Genomic DNA, 25,177 nt, shown 5'->3' on the forward strand with positions numbered 1-25,177 from the left:
CTCACCAGATCCTGCAGAGCTGGATTTTGTTTGTGGACAGGTTCATCTACCTTATCCTAAGTCCACAGGACATTTGGATTCTTATCCGGCAAGTTATCACTTCCGGAATTTGAGACAATTTTCTAGCTTGGAACATCAAAACAGCTTGGACCTGTTTGCTATTGGCAAATCTTGTGGATCATTCCCATAGCTTGTGGATCTTCAATTCATTGTTTCCAATGTTCCTTGGCGTGTGGCCAACCTTCCCTTAGGTCCGCACTTCATCCTTGGGATTTTTCGGAGGGATCTCTTTGGCAGAGGCCGACCTGGTGGTTTTACACGTTTCATCTTGTTCATCGGCTGTTGTTTCATCTTGGGCCGATGCAAATCATTCTTGATTATAAAAATCAATGTAAATGAGCATTAGGATTAAGCAATCAAAGCATAGAAGATAAATTTGGAGGTTAAGAGGTCCGGAGTGGCCAATATTGTATTTGGGCATGTATGTAGTCAAGCTGGTGAGCCGAATTCTATAAGCCTGCATGTTGCCGGCAGATTTTGTAATTGATTTTCATGATATAATTAAGTCTTTTTTGCATTGCCTCCATCACATTGTCTTGTTTCCGTTGTGTTCACTCTTGTTGCACGGTCCAGATTGTTCTCGTTGAGGACCCTCCCACCGTGACTTCACCAAGTGGTATCAGAGCAAGATTTTGTTTCGGAGATTGCGTGTCCTATAAGAATTTGTTGTAGGGTGGCAGATTGTGGATTCAGCATGCGACTGCAGAGGATTGGCGTGGAGATGGCGCGAAGAGAAAATGCTAGAGGTGTTGGAGCGCATGGAAATGCAAACCCTATTGTGATGGAAATGTTGAGAGGAATTGCAGCCCGATTGGAAGCTATAGAAAAGGCCTAGAGAAGAGGTCAACATGTCAAAGATGTGAGTGACGATAAATGAAGTAGTTGAAGAACAAGGAGCAAATCCACTAGCGAATGACCCAGATGAGGAAAGGTTTATAAGAGCCCTGTCAAGAGAGAATACTAGACCGAATTATGATGGCAAGTTGGATTCAGATGAATTGTTGGATTGGATCACGGAGATGGAAAACTATTTTGATTTTGAAGGCACCGCGGAAGATAGGAAGGTGAGATATGCTTGCACTAAGTTGAAAGGTCACGCATCTCTTTGGTGGGAACATTTGCAGGTAGATAGACAAAGAAGAAGCAAAGAGAAGATCAAATCTTGGGAGCAAATGGTCAGCAAGTTGAAATCAAAGTTATGATATGCATATTTGAAATTTCTCTATATTTGTAAAAACCCCCCTATTTTTTTAATAGTTGTCCCTTGTCTTTTCCCCCCGAAAATGACCCAAAAATACTGGAAACACATCTCGGCATCCCCTGTTGTCCCCGAAACTCCATGGAACATAGCAATGAAGTGTTTGTGTCTTAGTCAATATCTCAAGTGATAATCAACATTTCCAATTGCTTGACTAATGTGATGATGATCATATTCCCAAATTGCATCATCCTAATCAAGTTAACTTTCTAACTTTGCTTAAATCTTTTGAAAGTATCTAACTTGATCACATTTTCATTTCAATCCTCTGACTTGGGAAGGTTAATCTTGCGATGCACTTCATCCTGATGATGCTTGCTTCGACTTCATGGTGCCTACAATTGACTTGAATAGCTGGATTGTGTTTCAGTTTCAGCATCTTTGGTCTTCTTCGGATCTTCCTATTGAGGTGGAGCTATCTTTTATTGAGGTGGAAATGATTAATGCTGGAGAAGATGGGAGGTGTTGTTGTTGACTCTGTGGCCAACTGCTCTCATGGGTTGGGTTAAATCCGGCGTTTGTGTTGGTCGTTGATAGTTCGATCTTTTGGCGCAACAACAAACAATTCCAACAATTGGTATCAAAGCCTTGGGTCACAGGTTCTTGTCTCCCTTTAGTGAGTGTTGAAGGATCAATCGGTGCTGAGGGGGAGATTGTTGACTTCATGGTCAGCACCTCCTTGGGGAGTCGTGACGTGGCTTAACCGCCTCCTATGGTTCGGATTAAATTTGGCATTTGTATCAAACATTAATAATTCAAGTTTTTGGCGCAATGGCAAATGATTCCAACAGCTACTTGGGGGTTGTCGGTGCCTTGTCTATTGGCTGTGAAGGAGTTGTTGCTATCTTTTTATTTTACCCCTTCCCTTTATCTCTTATTGAGGTGGAGAGTTTGTTGGGGAAGGAAAGCTCTGTGTTGGACCTTCTCAAGGTTAAGGTTAAAGGAGCCTTGCCAAAACCCATTGTAATGGTTGAGGGAGTCTAGTAAATCCCTATGTGGGTTGTCTTTTATGGTGCCTTCGGCCTTCCTTTCTTATAGCTAGTTCTTCAATGTTTAGTATTTGATATTAGGCTATGGTTGGGCTGTTGTTTGTTGATGATTGTATCCTAGTGCAGTTGTCTTTATTTGGGTTCCAAATCCGTGTAAAATCCAAGGGTTTTAGGTCCCTTCAAAACCTATTGTAAGTGGTTTCGGGTCTCCTCAAAACCTATTTGATCCTTAATAAAAAACAAATCAAAACAAAAATTGGTGCTTAAGGTTAAAGCCTACACGACACAAACGATGTGTGTTATTCATTCAATGAATCATTTGATAAATGTGACATTAATAAAGCTTCTTTTGAAAAAATGGTAAGGTTGGAGATAATGATAATTTAGAATCTACAAGTCTTGATAATTGGGATAATAATGATAAAGAATGTTCTCCAAAGACTTTTGGCTTTAAGAGAAAGGAATAAATAGGATATATAAGCTAAGTTACCGATTCAGGTACAAATACGGATACAAAATCAGGTACGGATTTGCAGAATTGACAAAAAAACAAACTTGGGTACAGATATGGGTACGGGTACGTCCGTACGTGCACACACACACACACACATATGACATAAAATCAACTCCAATGATATAAAAGCAGCTGAGAGCAAATGTAATCTTGAATTTATTTAGTTTATGCCAGACTGAAATTAAATCAAAATAAACTCTCATATAGTGAATTGCATAGATGCAGCAACTGATTTAATTAATGATGCTCAATTAGGTCTTGAAACCCTCAGAAAATATGGACAATACCAGATCCAGTCATCAAGTTAGTAGGACAGTAAAATGTAATGATAAATAATGCCACTATAACTATTGGGAGATCTCAGACCTGATTACTAATCAATATGATAACCAGCTAACCAATAAGAAATCACTAATAGCAGTTTCACATCCTTGTGACAGTACAAAGAAATCAACAAAAATAGAAATAAATATCAGATTGCACCAATAATGACAGGTTGTGTATTTATGACAATTGCAATTTGAATGGTAGTTTGGGTCAGATCACACCCCTTATAAAAGGTTGCAGCGTATATGAGATTGCAATTTAAATAGTACAGTTTGCACCCAGCACTAATTTATTAATTTGCCCCAAAATTAGGCACAGCAGATGATGAATAATTACTGTTGACCCAGCCACCTGGGAAGGACCCTAAAGGAATCCAAGGGGAATCAGACTCGGACCACGACCTGGGCAGAATCAGAATCAGGATCCAGGGGTTTTAGTGAAGAATCGGTAACTTGGTAATATAAGAACAGTTTATAAAGATCCTACTAAACCAAGAGTGCGGACAAATAAAGAAATACCTAGAAATGGAAAAGCAGATAACATTACAAGTATAACTAGTTCTAACAAATCTATTCAAGATATGCAATGTTCTCATTGTCATAGGAAAGGATATATTAAAGAGAGATGTTGGGATCTTCATCCTTGCAGCTTGTGTGGATTGAAGAATAATTCTAATAAAATGTGTTGGATTAGAGAGATAAAGAAAGAATATATTAAAAATTATATACAAGCAAATTGTGGATGGATTGATGGACCTAAGTGGAAAAAGGTAACATATATGTTTAAGAAGTTTTACAAGCATAAATATTCATATGTAAGAAATGAAAGCAATCAAGAAAATGTTAAATATTTGAGTAGATATAGAGCACACCAAGGTGGGTGTTGCTAAGTGTGCCAAAGTGGGTGCTGCTAAAAGAAGTAAAGTTGAAAGAGACCAACTCAACTTGCAACTTAAAACATGATTGAAACATACACCTCAGAGAACTTTTGAAATTTATGCAGTCATCCAAGTAACAACAGAAACTCAGATGATTATCTCTTCATATGTTAAATATGATCATATTCTGTTCCAAAATCTTGACTTCAGATTATGAATAAAATATTTAAGGTAGTAGTAATTAAGCTAATCACAAAATGTAATAAGCATTGCAGATGGAAGCATATAAATCTAAGAAGAACCTGTTGTAGCACTTTCCAAGTGAATATAAAGTGATTGCATACAAACTGATTGAACACAAACTGCTTGTAATATGTCTGACCCTACTTACATCCTCCGATGTGTTGATACTGATGTATACAACTAAGCCAGGAATGACTTCTTTTCGCTAATACACCTTTGCTTTGTTGTGTCAATAGAGAACAGCAAAGGACCCTTGTCTTCAGTCTACCTTGCTCTGCACTGAGTGGTCTTTGTTGCTCCTGCATAAACAATTTGGCCTAGGCAATGGCAATTTGGTAAAACTCGGGCATAGGATGATGTCGTCCTACCCAAGACAATGTCTTCTCAAGTTTGTGTCTGAGAGGACCTAGATATTCGTTTGATGTATTTGGTGTGAAATTCGTTAATGATGTTCTACTACAAGAAAACCTTTATTTATACCTTTCGAAACATAAACCGACCTAGGACAGTTTAGAGTAGGTCGGCCCAAAATAAAAATAAATTTTATTTATTTTTTAGTTGAGAGGTCGGCCCCAACAAAAAGTAGATTTATTTAATATTTTTATTTATTCATAATTAGATTATTATATAATTAATAAAATAATATTTAGTTATTATTTATATATGAAATTAGGGCTGGCCAATGCAACCAAATCAGGGACATTAGAAACTTAGACAATGTAGATATGAGAGGAATAATATAGATTTATATTGTTATGTACCTGTTGACGTGTATTTAGTACACTATCAAACACATAATAAAATACCCAAGGGTACCTTATCCTCTCTTGAGTAAAGCCTCTGAATGCTGAAGATATCGCGAAAAGGATCAATCAAGGTGACTTCAAGGTTCTTCGCTGTAGGATCTCTACGTGTGGATAAGCACCAGTGGTCGTTGTGAATGTTGTTTCTTCAAGGGGTCTTACGCACTTTGAAAGCTGGTCCGTGTTGCTCTCACTCGACTGCAAGAACAGGATTTTTCCTAATACTAACAAATTCTCAAAAAATCAAAAGATAGGGTTTTCAAGAGATGAATTCTAATCTAATCCTAAGAATGACTCAATGTAGGCTAGACTTGGTAAGATTCTACCAATTTCAGTATTGCCAATGAATTACAACTCTACTGGAATTGATGCGATCTTCTAAGGTGATTAGTGGTTTTCAAATCATCAAGGATTATGGATACTATCATGAAGATACATATCAATATTTCAATAATGATTGAATGTTCAAGCAATCTCAAATTCTCCAGTTGACCACACAAGGCGTTCTTACAATCAGTAAGAAGCTAGTGGTATGGATATGAATCTCACCAAAAATCAAGCACAACACTTAGTCCTTCAAACTTAAATACTACTTCGACTGAGAATGATTCAAGAAGATAAACAACCATGAAGATAGCCACAATTATTGCAATAAAACACCATAACTTCAATATTTTATTGATCTCAAAGCCAAATAGACAACAATTGTTCAAAATTCTTTCTTCACTACTCAATCTTGCTACACAATAACTTTCTCTCTAAGCTCTTCTAATCTCTAATTTCTAATTTGATCTCATCTAATACCAAAATGAAAATGAGTGAGGGTATATATAGCATCCTCAATTACAATGAACGGCCCAGATCGAAAGAAGATCAATGGCTAAGATTTCGACACCTAAACCCTAATTAGGGTTTATTACAAAAAGTTCCCCTTTTAGATAAACATTATTAAATGCATAGCCAAATATTTAATTGGCACAAAAGTCGAGGAAACATAGACCAATGATAATTAAGATGCCACATCATCCTATAACAACCTTTCTTCTAGAACCTTGTTCCCTTTCCTATGCTCTTTCTTAGCATATCCAACGAATCTGGACACAATTCCTTCGATCTCAGCAATAGGAATCTCGAGAAGATTCTTCATTCGTTCCTCCAAGTGAATGACCTAATCGAAAGTAGTGAGAAGAGCTGTTTCCCATCCAGGTTTGAGTTCTTTGATCTTCTCAATCAGGAGCATGGTAGTGAACATCAGGTCTCGCTGCTCATCTGTGATGACATTTTCCTCTTTGCAAAAGATGACTTTGATTCTATCCTCCAACTCTTGGATGTCCACATCTGTCTCAATCTCGGTTCGTCGATGAAGGATGGTACACAACACTTCAAACACTTTATCCTGAATTGGATGGATGACACTTTCAACTTGACTGCATTTGGTGCTGATGTCTTCAAAAAGGACCTCTTTCATTTGGAGCAGATCTGACCACTATAGTAGGTTATGAGTTCCTCCATCCATTATCTTTTCTTGTGCCAGGATCCGTCTTGGTGTTTGCCTTATTACTTGCAGGACAGGAATAATAACATCTCTAGTATGAGCAAAAGCGGCTACAGTTATCAATAGATTATGGATAATCTCAAGGACCTGGATAGCTCGATGAATTGTCTTCATCATCCTTGTTGCAAATTCAACGGCTACCGTGTGGGATTTATCAATCCAAGAACTCATAAGCTGAACCAAGCTTTTGACCCTTTCTGCTTTGCCAACTGATTCAAGAGGAAGTGCTTGCACAGGAGATACTGTTGGATCCTGACGTTTCAAGGGCTGATTGAGATGACTAAAGTAGCCTCTCCAAGCACCAACCTCTCTCTCAAGCTTCTTATTCTTTTCCACTTCTTCCTTAAGTTTGTCCTTAAGTGCCTCAAATGAATCGGTTGCCTCATCCATTGCCTGTTCAGTAGTGAGTGTACCAAGCTCAAATGTTTCTATGTCATACTCATCTACAAGAATTTCACCTTCATACTTGTCCACTACTGGTGTAGCTATTTGCAATTTCCTTGATCCTGCTTCATCTCTTATCACCTTGGACATCTTGGTGGCCTTCTTCTTTTCTGTCACCTCTTGAGAATTTCCTATAAGGCTCTCTAAATCAATTACATTCTCCTCTTCTTCAATCACAATCACCCTTGTCAGTCTCTCTTTCAACCAATCCGGGATGGCAGATCTTGTTTCTCTAACTTGTATTTCCTGGGGCAGTGGTTCATCTTCTCGGAGAGGAGATGTCACTTCATCATCATTTCCCTGATCTTCCTGTAGTTCATTAGTTCGGGGAGATTGACTTGATGAATGCTGAAGTGTCTATCCATTGTCTGACCTATCATTTTGCACCATGGATTCCACAGATTCATCAACTTCAGGTACCATCTTCTCTTGACCTTCAGCTTGACTTGCCTTCTTTCCATGTCGAGAAGATGTGCCTGATGGGCGATCTCGATTGGCCTCCTGCTTCTTCTTGGAAGATTCTCTTTTCTCAGGTCTTTCTTTCCTCTTTGCACCTCTAGGATGAGAAGTGTCCTCACTTACGCTTGCTCCTCCTTCCTCTGGTCTTTCCTACAAAGTAAAAGTCATTGGTATGTTCTGCTCTCTCAACTTCTGATGTTGTATGTCCACCCATCTGCGAGTACATGATAAAACTGGAGCCATCAAAGCTCTCAAGTCCAAAATCTCAAGCTCGTTCCAATCTATCTTCACTCTCTTATCTTCTTTGTCATAGGATGACTGGAGGTATCTGCCATTGTCCTGGCCCTGATCAACTACTCTGTAAACCTTGCATTTTCTGATGAAATCTAAAGGCAATCTGGAATGCATCTTCCTTTTAACTTCTAAATCACTTGAGAGATTCATCCAAAAGTCTTCCACCTGAAACTCATGTTCGTACTTCCTAGCAACTGTCTCCTCCATATAACCATAAGGATCAAAATTCTCCCGCAGGGCAAAGAAGGTAAATGAATACAAGGCTAATTCCTTCTCTGCATCCTCCGAAGCTTGAGTATTAGGACATACCTCAACTAAATTCCCCAATATGATAGGTATGGGAACTCCATTTCCATGCTTGTGTCTAGATACTTTTGCACAAGCTGCCAACTGTCTGGTTACCTCAAGTAACACTATTCTGTCTGTCGGATATCTCGGCAACATGTAGAGAGGTGAAGGACACCCATGAACTCTGATGTATGTAAACTTTTGAAACTGGATGAACCATGCACCATAGCTCTTTACAAGCTCTTGTGCATCTTGAGATAGTCGATTGTGAATCCTGCCTTGCAAAATCCTAGTGATGTTCATCGTGAAAGTATCATTGACTAACTTGTAGTCACTTCTAGACGGATGATGCAGATGAACATAAGAGTCACAAACTCTCACTTCTCTAGGTCCTCTTCCAATCACTCCTTTGTGAGGTAGCCCTGCATACTCGAAACTCCTGATCAAGGCATATATGACATATGAGCCCATATGGAATGATTTGGTAGGCCTTAGTCTTCTCAACTGCATGTCCAGGCTATTGCTAATAATTCTAGCCCAATGAAGCGTTCCTTTTCCTTGGACTATCACTTGAATGAAGAAGAACATCCACTTTTCGAAGTAGAAGGCCTGAGGAGCCCCTATAACTCAGTTGAGCAATGTTATCAAATCTCTGTACTCCTCCTGGAAGTCGATCCTATGTGGTGCGTTGGGAATCTTGTTCAAGCGAGGACGACTTTTGAGCAACCAATTCTTGTTGATGAGGTTCAAACAGGTGTCAGGATCATCTTCATACATCGACTTGGCTCCCTCCAAACTTTTGTAAATCATATCTTTATGCTCTGGAAGATGGAGAGCCTCACTTATAGCCTCCTCTGAAAGATAAGCTAAGGTGTTCCCCTCCTTGGATATGACCGATCTTGATTGTGAGTCATAATGGCGGGCACACTCGATCATTAGTTCATGACACTGGACTGCTGGAGGGAAACCTGCCGCCTTGATGATGCCACTTTCAATTATCCTCTTCGCAACAGGTGATGGCTTGCCAATGTAGGGGACCTCTCGAAACTTCTTCACACTGAAGTTTCCCAAGTTGGTATCTCTAATATTGCTCCATTTGGACACAATCCTGGTCTTCAATTCGTCATTCTTCTGATCTTCCTTGATGAGAGTCAGATGACTAGTGGATGCTCCTGCCTTTGGAGTCACCATCTTGACACCTACACAACATTTCACAATTAGTAATATATCTTGAAGTGTAGAAATCTAGACTTAAGATTTTCTAATTAGGAAACTTCATGATAAGTCTTGAGTTATCATTTCCTAATTAACCATGCAATATTTAGGTTTTTCCAAAACAAATGTTCAAAAATCAAATCTTCAACAAGGGTGTTAAGGTGATTTTTCCATACCTCCTCTTGAGTATTAAACTCCAAGAAATGATGTAAAAATAGATGAATTTCGCTAGGCAAAGTGTAGATCAAAGCCCTCTCTTGAATGAATTGCGCCTCTTCTATCTTTTGAAAAGATAAAACTTCACCTCCTTCTTGTCTTCAACACTTGAAAGATATTCGCTCCAAGCAAACCAGATTTCGCAGCTCTCCAATTTCGCACTTAAGGAAATGATTGAATGATTTGAACTTGAAACAATGCCCTTCTATTATATAGGGCGCTCACCCTCTTCTCTCCAAGGCCGACTTGGCTAATAAAAGGAGGTAAAAGATAAATAAAATTCCAAAAAGGGGGCCGACTTGGCAAAATGAACGCAAAATAGTGCCTTGAGCGCTTTATTTTTAATTTTAATTTAATAAAAATTAATTTTAAATGCCTCCAAAATAGAAGTTCGATTTTCTAAGGCTTAAAATCAATTTATTAAATGCCAAAATGCCTTTAATTTAATGCTAATTTAACTTTAATTTTCCAAATGCCTCAAAATTAGCAATGTTGGCAATCAAGTGCAATTTGGGGAATATTAATTTTTAAAACAAGGCTTGATTAAACTCCATGATGATTTCGCCCTGGACCCTCTCTGAGGGTCAGGAGCGATTTTTTAATTTTAGCCTTGAATACTTCGCATCTTGACTTGAAAATCTCCTGGAGGGTAAATTGATATCTAGTTAATGTATTGCACTCCAAATTTGACATCTTACGTGAGGAAAAATAGGTGGAAGTGTAAATTTCACTCTAGACCCTCAATAAGGGTCAGAAGCGATTTTTCATTTTCTAGCTAAAAACCACCTCAACTTGATTGTTGACCCTTCAATGTCACTCCCAAAATCCATTTCCTTGCTCTGTAGAGTTAATTCATCAACAATTTTGGAGGAAAAAATGTCCTTAAAGGCAATCTCGCCCTAGACCCTCAGCAAGGGTCAGGAGCAATTTTTCCATTTTTGCTTAAAATTAGCATTTTTCAACGTTAAAAACCTCTTCAAGACATTTCAACTAGGCCTTCTCACTGACTTGCAAACTTAGCTTTATCAAATTTTGGAGAAAAGGTGGGATTTTGAGGTTTTTTGCCCTGGACCCTCAGCAAGGGTCAAGAGCGATTTTTTATTTTGTGACTAAAATCATCAAGTTTCAAAGGCAAAACATTATTCATCATGCTTTTGGAGGTCTCTTCGCCTTATCCTAACCTTGCCTTAGCACCATTTTGAAGAAAATATGCATTTTTTGTGTTTTTCGCCCTGGGCCCTCAGCAAGGGTCAGGAGTGACTTTTTCATTCTAGGCATATTCCTTCATCTTTTGGATTCCAAATTGCCTCTAAGGCACAAGACATTACATTTTCTTCCCATCCACACAAAATTTTGTCTCAATTCCTCAAACAAAAGAGAGAATCCTGAAAAATTGTTGTGGGCCCTCTCTGAGGGTCAAGAGCGATTTTTGATTTTGGGTTGATTTCCTCTTTTTTTGATCATCCAAATTATATTCAATGGGTAGAACATGTTTTCCTTCATCCCTTCCAATCAAAAAATCACCTTGATCTTGCAAGAATAGTGCACTTTTGAAAATCTCGCTCTGGACCCTCTCTGAGGGTCAGGAGCGATTTTTGCTACCTGGACCAAAATGCTTCACTTTTCATCTCGAAATTTCTTTGCTAAAGAAGATTTCATCTTGCTTCACGCTATGAATATAAATTTATGTCCAAGAAAGGTCAAAAAATGTGCACAAAAAGAAAATCGCTCTGGACCCTCTGTGAGGGTGAGGAGCGATTTTACCTTTCCTGGGCAAAACTCCTTCAATTCATCATATTCAATCAAGTCGGGACACTTTATCATGCTCACTTCATCCACCCCCATGCCTTTGACATCTCAAATCGATCAAATAAGGCTAAAAATGACCTTTATAAGATTTTTCGCTCTGGGCCCTCTCTAAGGGTCAGGAGCGGTTTTCCTGTTTTCAACAAGGTCCTTCATCATTTCAAGTCAAAACTTCTTCAGGCGGATGGAGAAAGGCATTTATTTTCCATTCATGATCAAAACTTGGTCTCTTTCCATTTCAAAATGAAGGAAATCAAAATCTCGCCCTGGACCCTCAGCAAGGGTCAAGAGCGATTTTTCCTTCTTAGGCCAAAAATCATCACTTTTCCTGTCTTCGAAACTTCAATCGCCTTTAGTGATGTTCAATCATCCTTCTGGGAGACCCTGCACAAAACAAATTAGAAAAGTCAGTGACAAATATGACTTAAACAATATTTTCGCCCTGGACCCTCAACAAGGGTCAGGAGCAATTTTACCCTTTTTGGCCAAACTGCTTCAAATTTAAGTCTCAAACTGCTTCACAAGGCAAAGCCAGGTCATTTTCAAGGTCGGGAACCAGTTAGCAAGTCCATCAAAAACAAGAAATTGCACTCAGGATAAAATTCGCCCTGGGCCCTCTCTGAGGGTCAGGAGCGATTTCTCTGTTTCAGGCATCATCTTACTTCAAAAAAGTGATCAAAACCTACCCAGGCAAGAACACACAATTTCTCTTTCAAAATGCTAACACTTAGTCAAAATTGGATTTTACCCTAAAAACCCTTATTAGACCTAACCTGAGACCTATTTGGCTCTCCTGAAAGACTTACCTTATTTCAATCATCTCAATTCTTCGGGAGGACACTTAACAATTCTCCAAAATTTGACTGGACTCAGCCTGAATGACATCCAAAAGAACCCCTAAGGTTTAGCCCTAGCCCAGGCAGACAACTCAATTACTCAAAACCCTAAAAACAAAGAGAAGAACAAGCAGAGAGAAAGCCAAAAACGAAGCGAAAAGAGGGGGTCCCCATTTTAATGGGGCGATGTGCGAAATGGTCACAACAGTACCCTAGATAGATATTGGACAAATTGTTGATTACAGGCTTGCATTACAAGGAGCAAGCATTACATGTTTGAGATCTTGATGCGCTATGATACTCGCCCTGGCAAGAGTTGCACTAGTTATCTTTGCCCTTCAATCTTTATATTGTTACTTCCCTTTGATGTTCCTCTCTAGCAATGATTGCCTTCTTGTTTAGACTTGGAGTCCAGATCACTTTGTTAGGAATCGCACATATATTTGAGTGAGAATGTGATCCTTATGGACTTGCTCAGACTAGTGGATGCGATTAAAGATGCAACGCTCAAAGCAAACAAACTGGGAAAGCGAATAGGTAGGGGTTTTCGTCCCTCCAATACCAGTTACTAAGATTTCTGCCCCAACAATAGCAACATTCCTTTAATGCCTTTAACAAAATAAGACTTTGGTGATCTCTTCACATCCGCCACCTGAATATATATAGATTTCTCTTTTAGTCGGCCAAGATTAAAAATATGACCTAAACAAATCACCAACAAATCAGGCTCCAAGATAAAAAAATATTAATAATGTTTATAAAATGATAACCGCCACAAGCTGGAAAAGTCAGCCTAGAACTTTATTTTAAAATATTTAATAATTTCATTTATTAAAATTTTATATATTAATTATTTGATTTTGGGGGCTGGCCAACCCAACCAGAAAATGGGGACATCACAATCCTCTTGTCCCAAGATTGCTTGTCCTCAAGCAATCCATACTTGCATACCCAAATTGAATCTCAGGGTCCAATAATAACTTTAGAGCAACTGCTCCACCATTCAATTGCACTAATTTGAGATAAACATCTCTCTTCCACACTCCATCACAGTACTTATCAACCCTAGAACAAGGGAATGTAAATGTTTTGTGGACCACCTCCATGTAGTGCATAATCATGGGACTTTATAGATAAACCTGTAGCTCTTCTATATGGCCCTCAATCTCAAATAAAGCAATCATCACAACATCACAACTAATATTTTTCATTGTATAGAATAGACCAATCATGATGCAACTCTATCCATACCTGGAATTTGGGCTGATGTTTCATGGACATTATTATCCTTTGTCATTGAGGAATCCTCTGGCTTGTCATATTCAAACTCTGATCTTTCTTTCTATTCTACTTTCACCACTTCTTTCCTGGCCTCTTCATGATCCTCTATACTCCTCAACAGCTAAGGTTCCACCCTCGTTGTTGTTGAATATTCCTCTTCTTTTCTTAATCGTCATATGCTACCGTAAATTTCTCTTCCCCTTGGATTTATCCAATCCAAATATCTCAAATAATCAGAAATACGGACCTAATTTGATTAGACAGACCTAAATACTCTTCAAAGTTTTTGACGGCTTCAAATGTATACCATTTCTGATCCCATCGTTCCAATTTGAAACTTTCCTTTCATGGTTTTTTTCCGAATCTTCTTCTCCTTGGTTCATACATTTTAACCTCAAAATAGTCAGCAAAGAATAGATCTTGACGTATGGCTGGTCTAAAGTTCATATATTTGGCATGACATATAGCCACTTCTTTAGCAAGTTTTTCTGATCGACATTCTTCCCTTAGGGATTTTGAGTCCGTCTTTCTAGCAATTTGGCTTGGAATAGCATAAATAATGTCATCAGATCCATATCTTCTTATATTTATGGATTCACATCACCAAACCATAGGTTGGCAAGAACGTGGCTCTGATACAACTGAAATATATTAGTGTCGAAAATTGCAATATTGCAATTTCTAATCTTACTTTCAGATTTGGAAGTGGAATTAGCTCCCTATTCCATACATCTTCACAAGTGACAATGGATTCAAAAGGGGCTTCAGGAGGCTTAATGATAATTTGGAAGCCTTCCCAAGTTAAAGTTGATGGTATTGCTTCAAATAGAAATTGGATCCTGGCTAAAGTTTCCCATCTTCAGTCTAATACAACCTTCTTTGTTATAAACACTTATGGTCCAGTTTCTCCTCTCAAAAAATGACTCTTATGGTCTTCCTTAGATGAAGTCTTGTCTTCATTAACTAAGGAACAACTTTTTATAGGAGGAGACTTCAATGCTATTAGAAGAGCTTCTGACAAAAGGGGAGGATTAATCTGCTTAGGTGGATCTCAGCAGGACTTCAATGACTGTATTGATAGGAATGGTCTATTGGAAATAGACTCAGGTGATTTGTTCACTTGGACAAATAGAAGGAAAGGATTTAACAACATGGCGGAAAAAATAGATAGATGCTTTTGGCAAGGAGATCTGAGGCTCTTTCCATTCTCTCCCTCCTATTCTGTTATCCCTTGCCCAGGATCAGATCATTATCCCATTTTGCTTTCTTTGCTTGGCAATAAGGAAAGCTACAAAGCCCCATTCAGGTTTGAGAACATGTGGATGAAGGATCCAAACTTTCTCACTTTGATAGAAAACTGGTGGAAGGAAGCATCGTTTGAAGGCTCAAAACTCTTTTGCTTTACTGCTAAGCTGAAAATTGTAAAGCAGAAACTGCTTCGATGGAACTCGCAGCACTTTAAAAATATCTTCTCAACAAAAAGATTGATAGAAGAAAGAATGGCAACACTAAATGATAAGATCATCCTGGAGGGAATGGACCAGGATTCCTTCCATCAAGAAAAGATGCTTCTCTTGGAATATGAGGATATTTTATCTAAAGAAGAAATCTTCTGGAAACAAAAATCTAGAGAGAATTGGCTTAGAATGGGAGACAAAAATACCAAGTTTTTTCACAATGTAACAAAGATTAGAAGGGGTAAGAATTGGATATCAAAACTGGAGTCTAAGGATAACCAAATCACAGAGGACCCTGATGAGATTAAGAAGGAAATTACCACCTTCTTCTTTAATCTTTTAAATAACCTAGATGGATCCCAATTGTCGGAGCAAAAAAAGATGTTGGAAGTGATCCCCAAGATTATCACAGATGAGCAGAATCAAAATCTTAATGAGAGAATAAAGCTGGACGAAGTATTTCAAGCCCTTAATCAACTTCCCTCGGGTAAAGCTCCTAGCCCGGATGGTTTTCCTACAGATTTCTTTAAGAAGTGTTGGCATATCTTAGGTCAGGATCTTGCGGAAGCTCTGGAATGCTCAAGAAGATCAGGAAGAATTCTAAAGGAAGTAAACAACACATTTATTGCCCTCATCCCAAAGAAGGAGAATGCATTAAATCTGGGAGATTTCAGACCCATTTCTCTATGCAATACAGTTTACAAAATCCTTTCAAAAGTCATGATGAATAGAATGAAGCCCCTCATGGAATCTATTATATCAGAAGAACAAACAGGGTTTGTATCAGGCTACTCAATTCTTGATGGGGCAATAATAGCGCAAGAAGCAATCCACACTCTTCAAAGCACAAAAAGACCAGGTATGATTATTAAAGTAGATATATCAAAAGCTTATGATAGTGTAGATTGGCGCTTCCTTTGCAAGGTTATGCAAGCTTTTGGCTTCGCAAAACATTGGATTGACTGGGTATTTGAATGCATTTTCACTCCGAAATTTTCAATCCTGGTAAATGGGAAACCAGAAGGTTTTTTCTCCTCTTCAAGGGGAATCAGACAAGGAGATCCTATCTCTCCTTTTCTCTATATAATAATGGGGGAGGTATTGGGAAGGACAATTAAAAGAAGCCATCTGAACAATTTTTTAGAGGGAATCAAAGTAACTAGAAACTTTGCAGTCACACACCAGCAGTTTGCAAATGATAATATCCTTTTGGGGGCAGCAAAATCAAAGAAGCAACCCACCTAAAATAGATATTAGAAACCTCGGGAGAGCTTCAGGCCAAATAAGAAACAAGGATAAGTTGAAGGTCTATTTCTTCTTTACCTCTAAACTCTTGCAGTCTAAAATACTTAGAATTCTGGATTGCAATGAAGGCTCTCTCCCTTGTATCCATTTGGGCATCCCAATTGATCAAGGCGTGAGGAATACTAAATCTTGGGATCCTCTTAAGCTAAAAGTGGAACAGAGCTCAAATTCTTGGAAAGGAAAATGGTTGTCTTGGGCGGGTAGACTTGTGATGATTCAAGCAGTGGTCTTGAATCTACCCATTTATCTATTATCCATCCTATCCCTCTCAACAAGTGCCAATGCCTTTTTAATTAAGAACATGAGAAATTTTTTTTGGCAAAATACTGAGGAAAAACATAAAATTGCCCTAATTGCATAGGAAAAAATAATCAAGCCTAAGATCCTAGGGGGTTTAGGCATTAAGGATCTTAAACTGCAAAACAAAGCTTTAGGGGCCAAACTAGTATGGAAGTTCATAAAGAATCCCAACATCACATGGGCCAGAATGCTAGCAACCAGAGATCACACAGGATCAATTCTAGGGAAAATGGCAAAGACGATTCCTCCGGACACAAATAATATAGCAGAATTCAAAGAATTGCAATTTGGATTGATAGATTGCATAAAGCATGGTTTAAAAACCATTTTAGTGGAGGGCGATTCAGAGATAGCAATAAATGCAATCAAGATGAAAAAACTCCAAATTGGAGATTGTAGGGAATCTTAGACAATGTAAGAGCAAGCCTGGCTAGAATTGAACACTATGAAGCAAAGCACATCTATAGAGAAGCAAACTCAGAGGCAGATGCCCTTTCGAAAATTGCTACCCAAGGAACCTACATCTACAGGTGGGATCAGGGAAATCTGCCTATTGGCCCAGCAAATCATATCACTTGATAGGTAAAGGCCCTAACGGATACCAAGTTCAAACGCAAGAGACATTCTCAAGGAACCGCGAAAGCTAGTTAAAATGCTTTCATTAGCAGGGCAAACATTAAATTTTATCTTCGGCGGTCAAGTGAAACGACTACCTCCAATTTTGAATTCAAACTTAACTATTTTGGGAAGAGTGGGCCTAGATTTAGTGACATCATCCAAATCGCAGATTTGAGCTAAGCCTTCCCTAAACCACTTTACGAGACCTAGCTGGCAAGTTGTCAAATCCAATTAAGGTTCGCATGGCCCGAACGACAGATTTGGCATGTCGAGGACTAACATCCTTTGCCACCTTAGCTGGCGAATTAAATGCAATTTTGCCCCTCATTATTTGGCGTAAAAGAGTGTGCCTGTCTATTTCTCTGTATTGCCTTCTGCAAGTCGTTATCAATCTCTTGCCAGTTAATCTCAGAGCTCTGTTTCATTTCCTTTCTTGTTTGTTAGCCTGCATTTTCCAATCATGTCGACAGAGCCTCCTTTTGGGTTCATAATGAGCGTCTATCCTAGGCCCACCTCTTGTTTTGGTGCAGATACTCTAATCTCCCTCTCGGCCTCAACGCGCCAAGTCTCCTTCAGAAAGATAACGGACCTGAGACTAAAGCACCTCCTCCTCTACTCGGAATTCCCTGTTATATTGGCAGTCAAGATGATTTTGGGTAGTGGGCATCTAAACAGAGACAAGTATCCACAGGACAACACTAGCATTTCCTCCAAGTTTGTCGCTTCATTGCTGGATTTAAAACTTGCAAAGCAAGCAATTTGGAGCCTCACGAAGAAGCTATTCCCAGAAGAGGTTACCCAAGAGCTTCAAGAAATCCTAAACAAGGCTATCCATGATTCTGAGGCTCCTCGGCCAGGCGACAAAATCTTATTTAATGCTCATGGTGAGCTAATCAACTACTATTCATTTTTGCTGGATTTGAAAGGAAAGGATCTGGATAGACACAGGGTGTTTGCCGGAGTAGGCCTTGGTTATCTTAAATGGTGGTTTTTGGGGAAAAATTCAGAAGACCAGGGCAGAGAGGATGACCTAATTCATTTTGCTAGACTCAATGGCATTCTGCCTATGAAAGCAGAAGACGAGAATCCTCAGGCAGAGCAGGCATGCAAGGGCGAAGCTAGCAAGGTTCGTTGCAAATTTAGACGTGGCCGTGGCAAGGGCCGCCCTCCGAGCAGAGGCCGTGGGAGAGCGAGGAATGTGACTCCTCAATCTAAAGCCACCAATGAAACTACGAGCTAGGTTCCTTATTGAGTTTTGTATAAAGTTTTTTATCTGTTTTAGATTCTCGAACGAGCAATTTTGGCTTTAACAAGTATAATTTCTGTTAATTTGGCAGTAAAGAATCTGCCACTCAGACTCTATAGTTTTTTAAAAATCTTAAGACTTTATATGTTAGGTTCGGAAGGACACTATATGTTTAGTATGGTCTATGTAGTACCCCTGCCCTAATCAATTTCTAATCTCGGTTTAATCTTGGTTAGTTTATCATAATATAATGATTATAGTCAGATGTGTTGATTTAGTGCATATCTGTTAATGTGGCTTTCACACTAGTTGTATGCAAGTTGCTTAGTGTTCCTATTTCATGGTATTAATACCGAGCTAACGCTTTCGTTAAGTTTATATATGTATGCATGTATGACTCTTGGTTGTAGGAGATTTCAAGTACAACGTCGCATGAGTGCGAGGTTCGTCTTCACCTAGATTTGCAGGTTTGAGTGTACCTCTTTAATCCTTAGAGCTAGATTAGGTGGTCGTAAGACTCTAGTTGACCATAGTCGTGCTCAAGTAAGCATTGCCAGTCATCGTCGGTATTCTCTTTTTGTTTGGGTTTGCGAGTCGTCTGTTTGGTTGACCTTCTTGGTTTGCGTGCTTGGTGTGTATAGTTAAATTGAGTAATTTAGTCCCTAGTATTTAATTTGATTAAATATGTGTTTGTGCATTAAGATTAATGGACTAGATTAAACATGGTTTCTTTATGCGATTGTCGTTAATTTGAATTGCTCGATTTTAAATTGGGAGCAAGTTCAATTAGATGGTTAATTTTAATATTAAATGTATTATGTTTATGCCTATGAAAAGAAAGATTTAAATTTAATTGAAATAGAATTAATTTTATCTTCTTGGCATTTTGGTAATAGAAAGGTTCAAATTCAGTTATTTGAAAAAAATCAATTTTAAATTGAAAAGCAATTTAATTTATCTATATAGTTGGAAAATAATGATTTTTGAGGAATTATTTTAAATTAAATTTTTTGGTCAACCTCTCCCATATAACCTAGACTTTTGGAAAATATGGAGGATGGAATTTCTTTTGAAAAAAAATGTTTGTTGGAAAAATATTTTTGGATGTAATTTGGGGGTTTTGGATGGGGAAGGATTCCTTGAGCTGCAGATTGGGGCTCTTCAGCAGATCTTGCCAGGAATGCGAGATAAGGTAGGATTCAGATCCATCTCTTTGATTTTTGGTTGTATTGTTCTTGCTTTTTCAAAACCAAATATTGGATATCAATTGGAAATGGTTGTTCATGAGGAACTCTTGTTTAAATCTCCATTGGGTGTTCTCAAATTCAAATTCTATTTTAGAAATTAGATGTTGTTGGAAAGAATGGTTGAGTTATTGAGTTTAAATGCCTTGAGTTATTGAGTTTAAATGCCCCATTTTGCCCAAGTATGGGTTTTTGTTGAAGAAATTATTTATGGTTTGATATTCTTCAAATTGTTTGGGGATTTGAAACTTTATTCTTGCTAGGAAAATTCTCATTTTAAGTTTATATGAAGCTGTGTGTTTTAAAAAAAAAACAAAAAAAACAAATGGGGTTTTGGTTTTAAAAAAATAATTCTTTGAGTCTCTGGGAGACTGGTTTTTTTTTAGACTGTGTTTTACACAGTAATCAATTTTAAAAAAAAAAAAATTATTGCACTCTATTCTTGAGTTATAGCTTAATCCCTTCGGGGTTTCCTGGCGGGGCATTACAGTCTGCTTGTCTGGTTGCTCTCCTTCTTGATTTCTCAGAAGGCATACAAATGCTTTCAGCAAGAATTTTGTTAATTATCTATTAGCCATGTCAGCACTGTATTTTTGCATAATTAATATAAATTTGGCCCTGCCTTTACTGATCAAAAAAAAAATCTTACTTTCAGATTAAAAAATGTCAACTTATTTTAGTAGATATAGAACACACCAAGGTGGGTGCTGCTGCTAAGTGCGCTAAAGGGGGTGCTGCTAAAAAGAAGTAAAGAATAAGGGCAAAGACTACAAGGGAAATGTATCACAAAAAACAAAGAGGGTTGATATTGAGGAACAACCATAGAAAGAAAGGTAATCATAAAGGATACAAGTGACTTTACTAAGCCGTTTTGAGGATAAGATAATTAGGCCCCAGAAAAATGTTGGCAAGATATAGGGTTGTGAGACACCACATTTGTCATTTGGGTCATTTTTAGATCCATTTATCCATTACATGCCACTTAAATTGCCTTAAAACACATCTAATATGCTTAAATAGTCTATAAAGGTATAAAATACTATAGAATAAAAAGAAAATTCGTGGAATAAGATAATTAAGATTTATTATGAAAAGATGTGATGGAAAGGCATTATGAAAAGGCATAAAGAGGCTATATAAAGAGGGAAAAGTGGGAGATAAGTGTGTGGTATAGAGTGGAAACATATATGAAATAATATGAATTAAATATATGTGAGAATAATGAAGTGTGAAATAAATATGTGATATATGTGTATATAGATGAAATATGATGAATAAATTATAAGAAATATTGAAGACATCAAAGTGTATTAATATATGATGTTATGGATGTATATATATGTATGAATGTAATTTATTGTAAATTGGTTTATACTTATTGCATATATAAGTTCTTTCTTTTTATTGCATCACACCAAAGTTTACTACATATAACAGAATATTAAACCATAGACTCCAATCAAAGTTTTTTTGTCAACGTACACAATTTCATACAAATTCAAAAAACCTTTTAAGATGTGCCAATGTGTATGGTTCCTTGAAATATTTAACGATATTGCTTCATTGTCAGTCAAACGTCCATAACTCTAACAAGGTTATCTCTATAATTCCTTCATACATAGTTCCACTATCAACCAAGCATTTATAGTTCTGATATAGAAATTTGAATGGCCTAATGACTTGATTTTCTTTTAATTTTTAATATTTTTTCTTTTCTGCTTGATATTCTTTTCGATGCTTTATTATTTCAACATGTAAGCAATTAATCCCACATATTAAGTTGGGAATTATAGTGGTAGCAAGAACACACCTTCATATTTTTCACTTAATACAAACATCTTCTATTCCCATCAAATTAAGAAAACATTTTAAGATGTGCTAATATGCATGGTTATTTGAAATATTTCATGACATTCCTTTTTAGATATACTTTCATGGGGCATAATAAACATACCATACTCAGAAAGAAAAACAAGCCTATACAGAAATTACTTCTTGTTTTCAGAATTTTCTGAAATCTTATTGCTTTCAGAGAGTTGTAATTTGCCATATTCAAACTTTTAGGAAAATGAAGATCTCCAATACACATAGAAAGAAAATTGAAGCAAACAATGCAAGGAAATGTACACAATATATTTACAAGGCAAGACAACTATTTACAAGGAAATCCACCTAGACCTCTAGGCTTGAAAATAATGCTTAAGAACAGGACTTTGATGGGCAAGGGAACATCCTCACCGGTCAAGGTTTTTAGCTTGAAGGTGCTATCTCCCAAGATTTCAGAAATCTAGAAGGGCCCTGTCCATAATCTGTCAGAAATTTAGAAGGGATCTGCTGTGTATGAACAGGAAGAGGAGATAAGAAAATGTACATGGATGATAGATGTAGATATCCAGCTCGTTAGCTACATAACCCTACATGGCGAAGGCCATTGGAATTTCCTTGCCAAAGCTACAGGTAATACCCAATTCTTTGAAAAAGTACAGTTCTAGCATTCATAAACTGGATTGAAGGCAAAGCCTTGTATCCATATAGGTAGAATGTTAGTTTTAATATAATGATCTAATAAAGCTCGACCTTAGAGCTGAGATTCACCTAAATCGTTGTTTCAAACAACACTAAATTAGTTTCTTAAGGTTGTACATAAAGAAATTTTACAAAACTGTGTGAGTTTTCTTAAATGTCAATGTTGTTTCAGATCACATTTTCTGATTCATAATCAGAAAAGGGAATTATCTTTGATTAAATCATAAAATATCTTTAAAAAAGCTCACACATTTTTTTCCCAAAACTCTTTATATATATACAATAGATTGGAAACTATGTCTTTAATTCTAAGGTTATCTTAAAATTAAACTACATAAATGTCTAGGAGGATGCGAACAAAACTGTAGATCCAAAAAAAAATATTAATGGGTAATGGGTATTTGAGATTTGAAGGAATATCTTAAGATTACCGTTCTAACAAGCTGCATGATGAAGTATTTCTATCTCTTTAGTAGATGATGTCTCGTGCATTCTCTTAAACAACAATTTAGCCGGGGCCTCTAGATGTAGCTGACAGTACTCAAGCGATCCATTGGAAGCTGAGTGCTGCTACAGTTTGATTAGTTAATATAACTGAACAGTGCTGAGGGGAAGTAGGAAGAGCTGTAGGCTGAGGTAGATTAATTATTTGCACTCAGATCTCAAGAGAGGGAATTTTACTCCAGAAGAAGATGAAGATTACTCCAGAAGGTAATCTATAAATCCAATCATATGGGTAAGAGGAAGATGCAATGGGCCTGCTTGATTCAATTATAAACTCAAATGAGTGGAACAAATATCATGGCAGTGGTGAACTGCTCTGAAAGTATGACCATGCCTTCTGAGACGTTGGTGTAATTTCAATAAATCATTTGAACAAGTCAAAGCTTAGTGTGTACTGTTTAAGTTCAAATGTTGAATGCTTTGACAGAGAAGGCACTACATGCACCATCTGTTCCATTTGTTTGCATGAACTCAACAAAGATGAGGAGATTCGTCAGTTGAATAGCTGTAGGCATATTTTTCACAGAGGGTGCTGACATAAATGGCTTGATTATGAGTACATCACCTGACCTCTCTACAGATCACCCATTCCTAACAGGGTAGATGTTTTCAGCCATTTCTATTGTAACTATGAACTGGGTTCTCTAAAATATGTTAAAAGTAAAACTATCTGATTGGCCCTCTTGTCTCTTATCATTCTGTTGGCATAAATGGCTTGATGATGAGCACATCACCTGATATCTCTACAGATCACCCATTGCTAACGGAGTAGATGTTTTAAGCCATTTAGATTGTAACTACAAACTGGGTTCTCTAAAATATGTTAAAACTATCTGATAATTGTTTGGCACTCTTGCGTCTTATCATTCTGATGGGTTAAAATTTCAATTCTAAGGCTGGCGGAACGCCATCTGATTTACCAAACCACTTAACAGCATGATAAAAAAAATTTGTCGATAAAAGACATAGCTACTTAGCAGCATGATAATATTGATCCGCTGAAATTTCTGCATTCATTTCTGAGTTCATAAGACATTCGTTCCATCATATTAATTAATAAATATATCTTGTGGCTTTCCGTTACTTGTTTGATTTTATGCCACCTCGAGGCTGGTTTCTGTTGTTTATTGTTCTGCTATAGAAATATTACTCATGTAGTCCCTCTTGTGGATTGCATTTATGCATTGTATATCATTGTTCAATACCAAAATAAAATCAGCATGCCTTTAACTCACTCTTAATTTAATAATCAAAATCTTCCAACTATTTCTATACGACTCCACATAAGGTATTTTACTAAAAATTAATCTTCTGAACTTTTAAATTTCTGCCACATGATTTTTGAACCTCTTTTTAACTGTATCTAGATAAACATTGAATCTTCTAATAACTAATAAATAACCGATTATAAGTGAACAAATCAATAAAGTTATTCGATTGTGTAGCATTTTTCAACATCATTTCGATCACACTCCATAAAACACTTTCAAAACTGAAGAAAATCCAGATGGGTGAGATATAACGACTTACCAGAAGGCCTGAAGTGAAACCCACAACGACGGTGATGACAATGGAAAAGGCAGCCAACTCAAAATCGCCAATATGTCCTACAAATGCTTGTGTAATCACAGGGAAACCCAACGTTGCGAGCCGACTGCAGATTCCAGCGCCTGCAATTTTCCATAGAGACTTTGATTCAATACAAAATCTTGTGAAAAAATCCGAGCTTGCAATTTGCTCTGTTTCCTCTCCATCCATGAGAGCTCTGCTAATCGACCCTTCTTCTTCCATATTGTTTTTCGTGGGTTCAAGTGGAAGCTAGCAGAGCATTTAATATTATGGTTTTCTTCGTATCTCCTATTCTATGCATTTTTGTGGTGCAAATTAGATCGCCTGTGTACTCTAGAGAGAGTTGACGGGAAGCTGAGTATAGAGGTAATAAATATCAGTGCTGTTTCTGTCTCTTTGAAAGTTAAGTGTCCTTGATGTAATCAATGAATGAAATTTTTTAATGATGTTTATTAGATCAGGTAGTCTAGAATTGAACAGCATAATGATCTGTATGTTGTTTCTATGAAGTAATCAGTGACATCCGTAATTAATATGGAAACATTTTAAAAACATCGGTAATTAATATGAAAACATTTTTAAAAACATAATTTAGGGCTTCGGCCCTAGCTCACCCGGTCGTGGATCGCAACTTAAGGCGTGGGTATGCTCCCCATGGTCTTGAGTTCGAGTCCCCGGCTGTGTTAACTCTGTGTGTGTTGCTACCTTGTGAGTGGGTTGTACACACTAGGGGATTAGTCTTGCTTCGGCAAGGACACCTCCAGATTCCACGATAGTGAATATAAAAAAAAAAAGATAATTTGAACAATTTATTTGAGGAATCAAATTTGGAGAAAACAAATCTATTGAACAAAATTCATTGTTGAAAGGCAAATCTAAAAAGTAGTTTAGAAATTCTGTAAAATTTTGGTATAAGTGTGTACTATTCATTCATGGCCTACAT

General features: G+C 37.4%; 1 protein-coding gene across 1 annotated transcript in view; it reads right to left on the minus strand.

The window, feature by feature from the left end:
* The window catches only part of LOC131044882 (protein DETOXIFICATION 27), a 57,909-nt gene extending 33,268 nt beyond the window's left edge, over window positions 1-24,641 (minus strand). The window contains exon 1 of the mRNA XM_057978353.2: window positions 24,196-24,641. Coding sequence (XP_057834336.2) covers window positions 24,196-24,456 — 261 coding nt within the window. The 5' untranslated portion in view covers window positions 24,457-24,641. The remainder of the gene's footprint in view (window positions 1-24,195) is intronic.
* Between the last annotated feature and the right edge of the window lie 536 nt (window positions 24,642-25,177).

Source organism: Cryptomeria japonica, chromosome 1, assembly GCF_030272615.1.
Source record: "Cryptomeria japonica chromosome 1, Sugi_1.0, whole genome shotgun sequence".
In the NCBI taxonomy this organism is placed as follows: domain Eukaryota; kingdom Viridiplantae; phylum Streptophyta; class Pinopsida; order Cupressales; family Cupressaceae; genus Cryptomeria; species Cryptomeria japonica.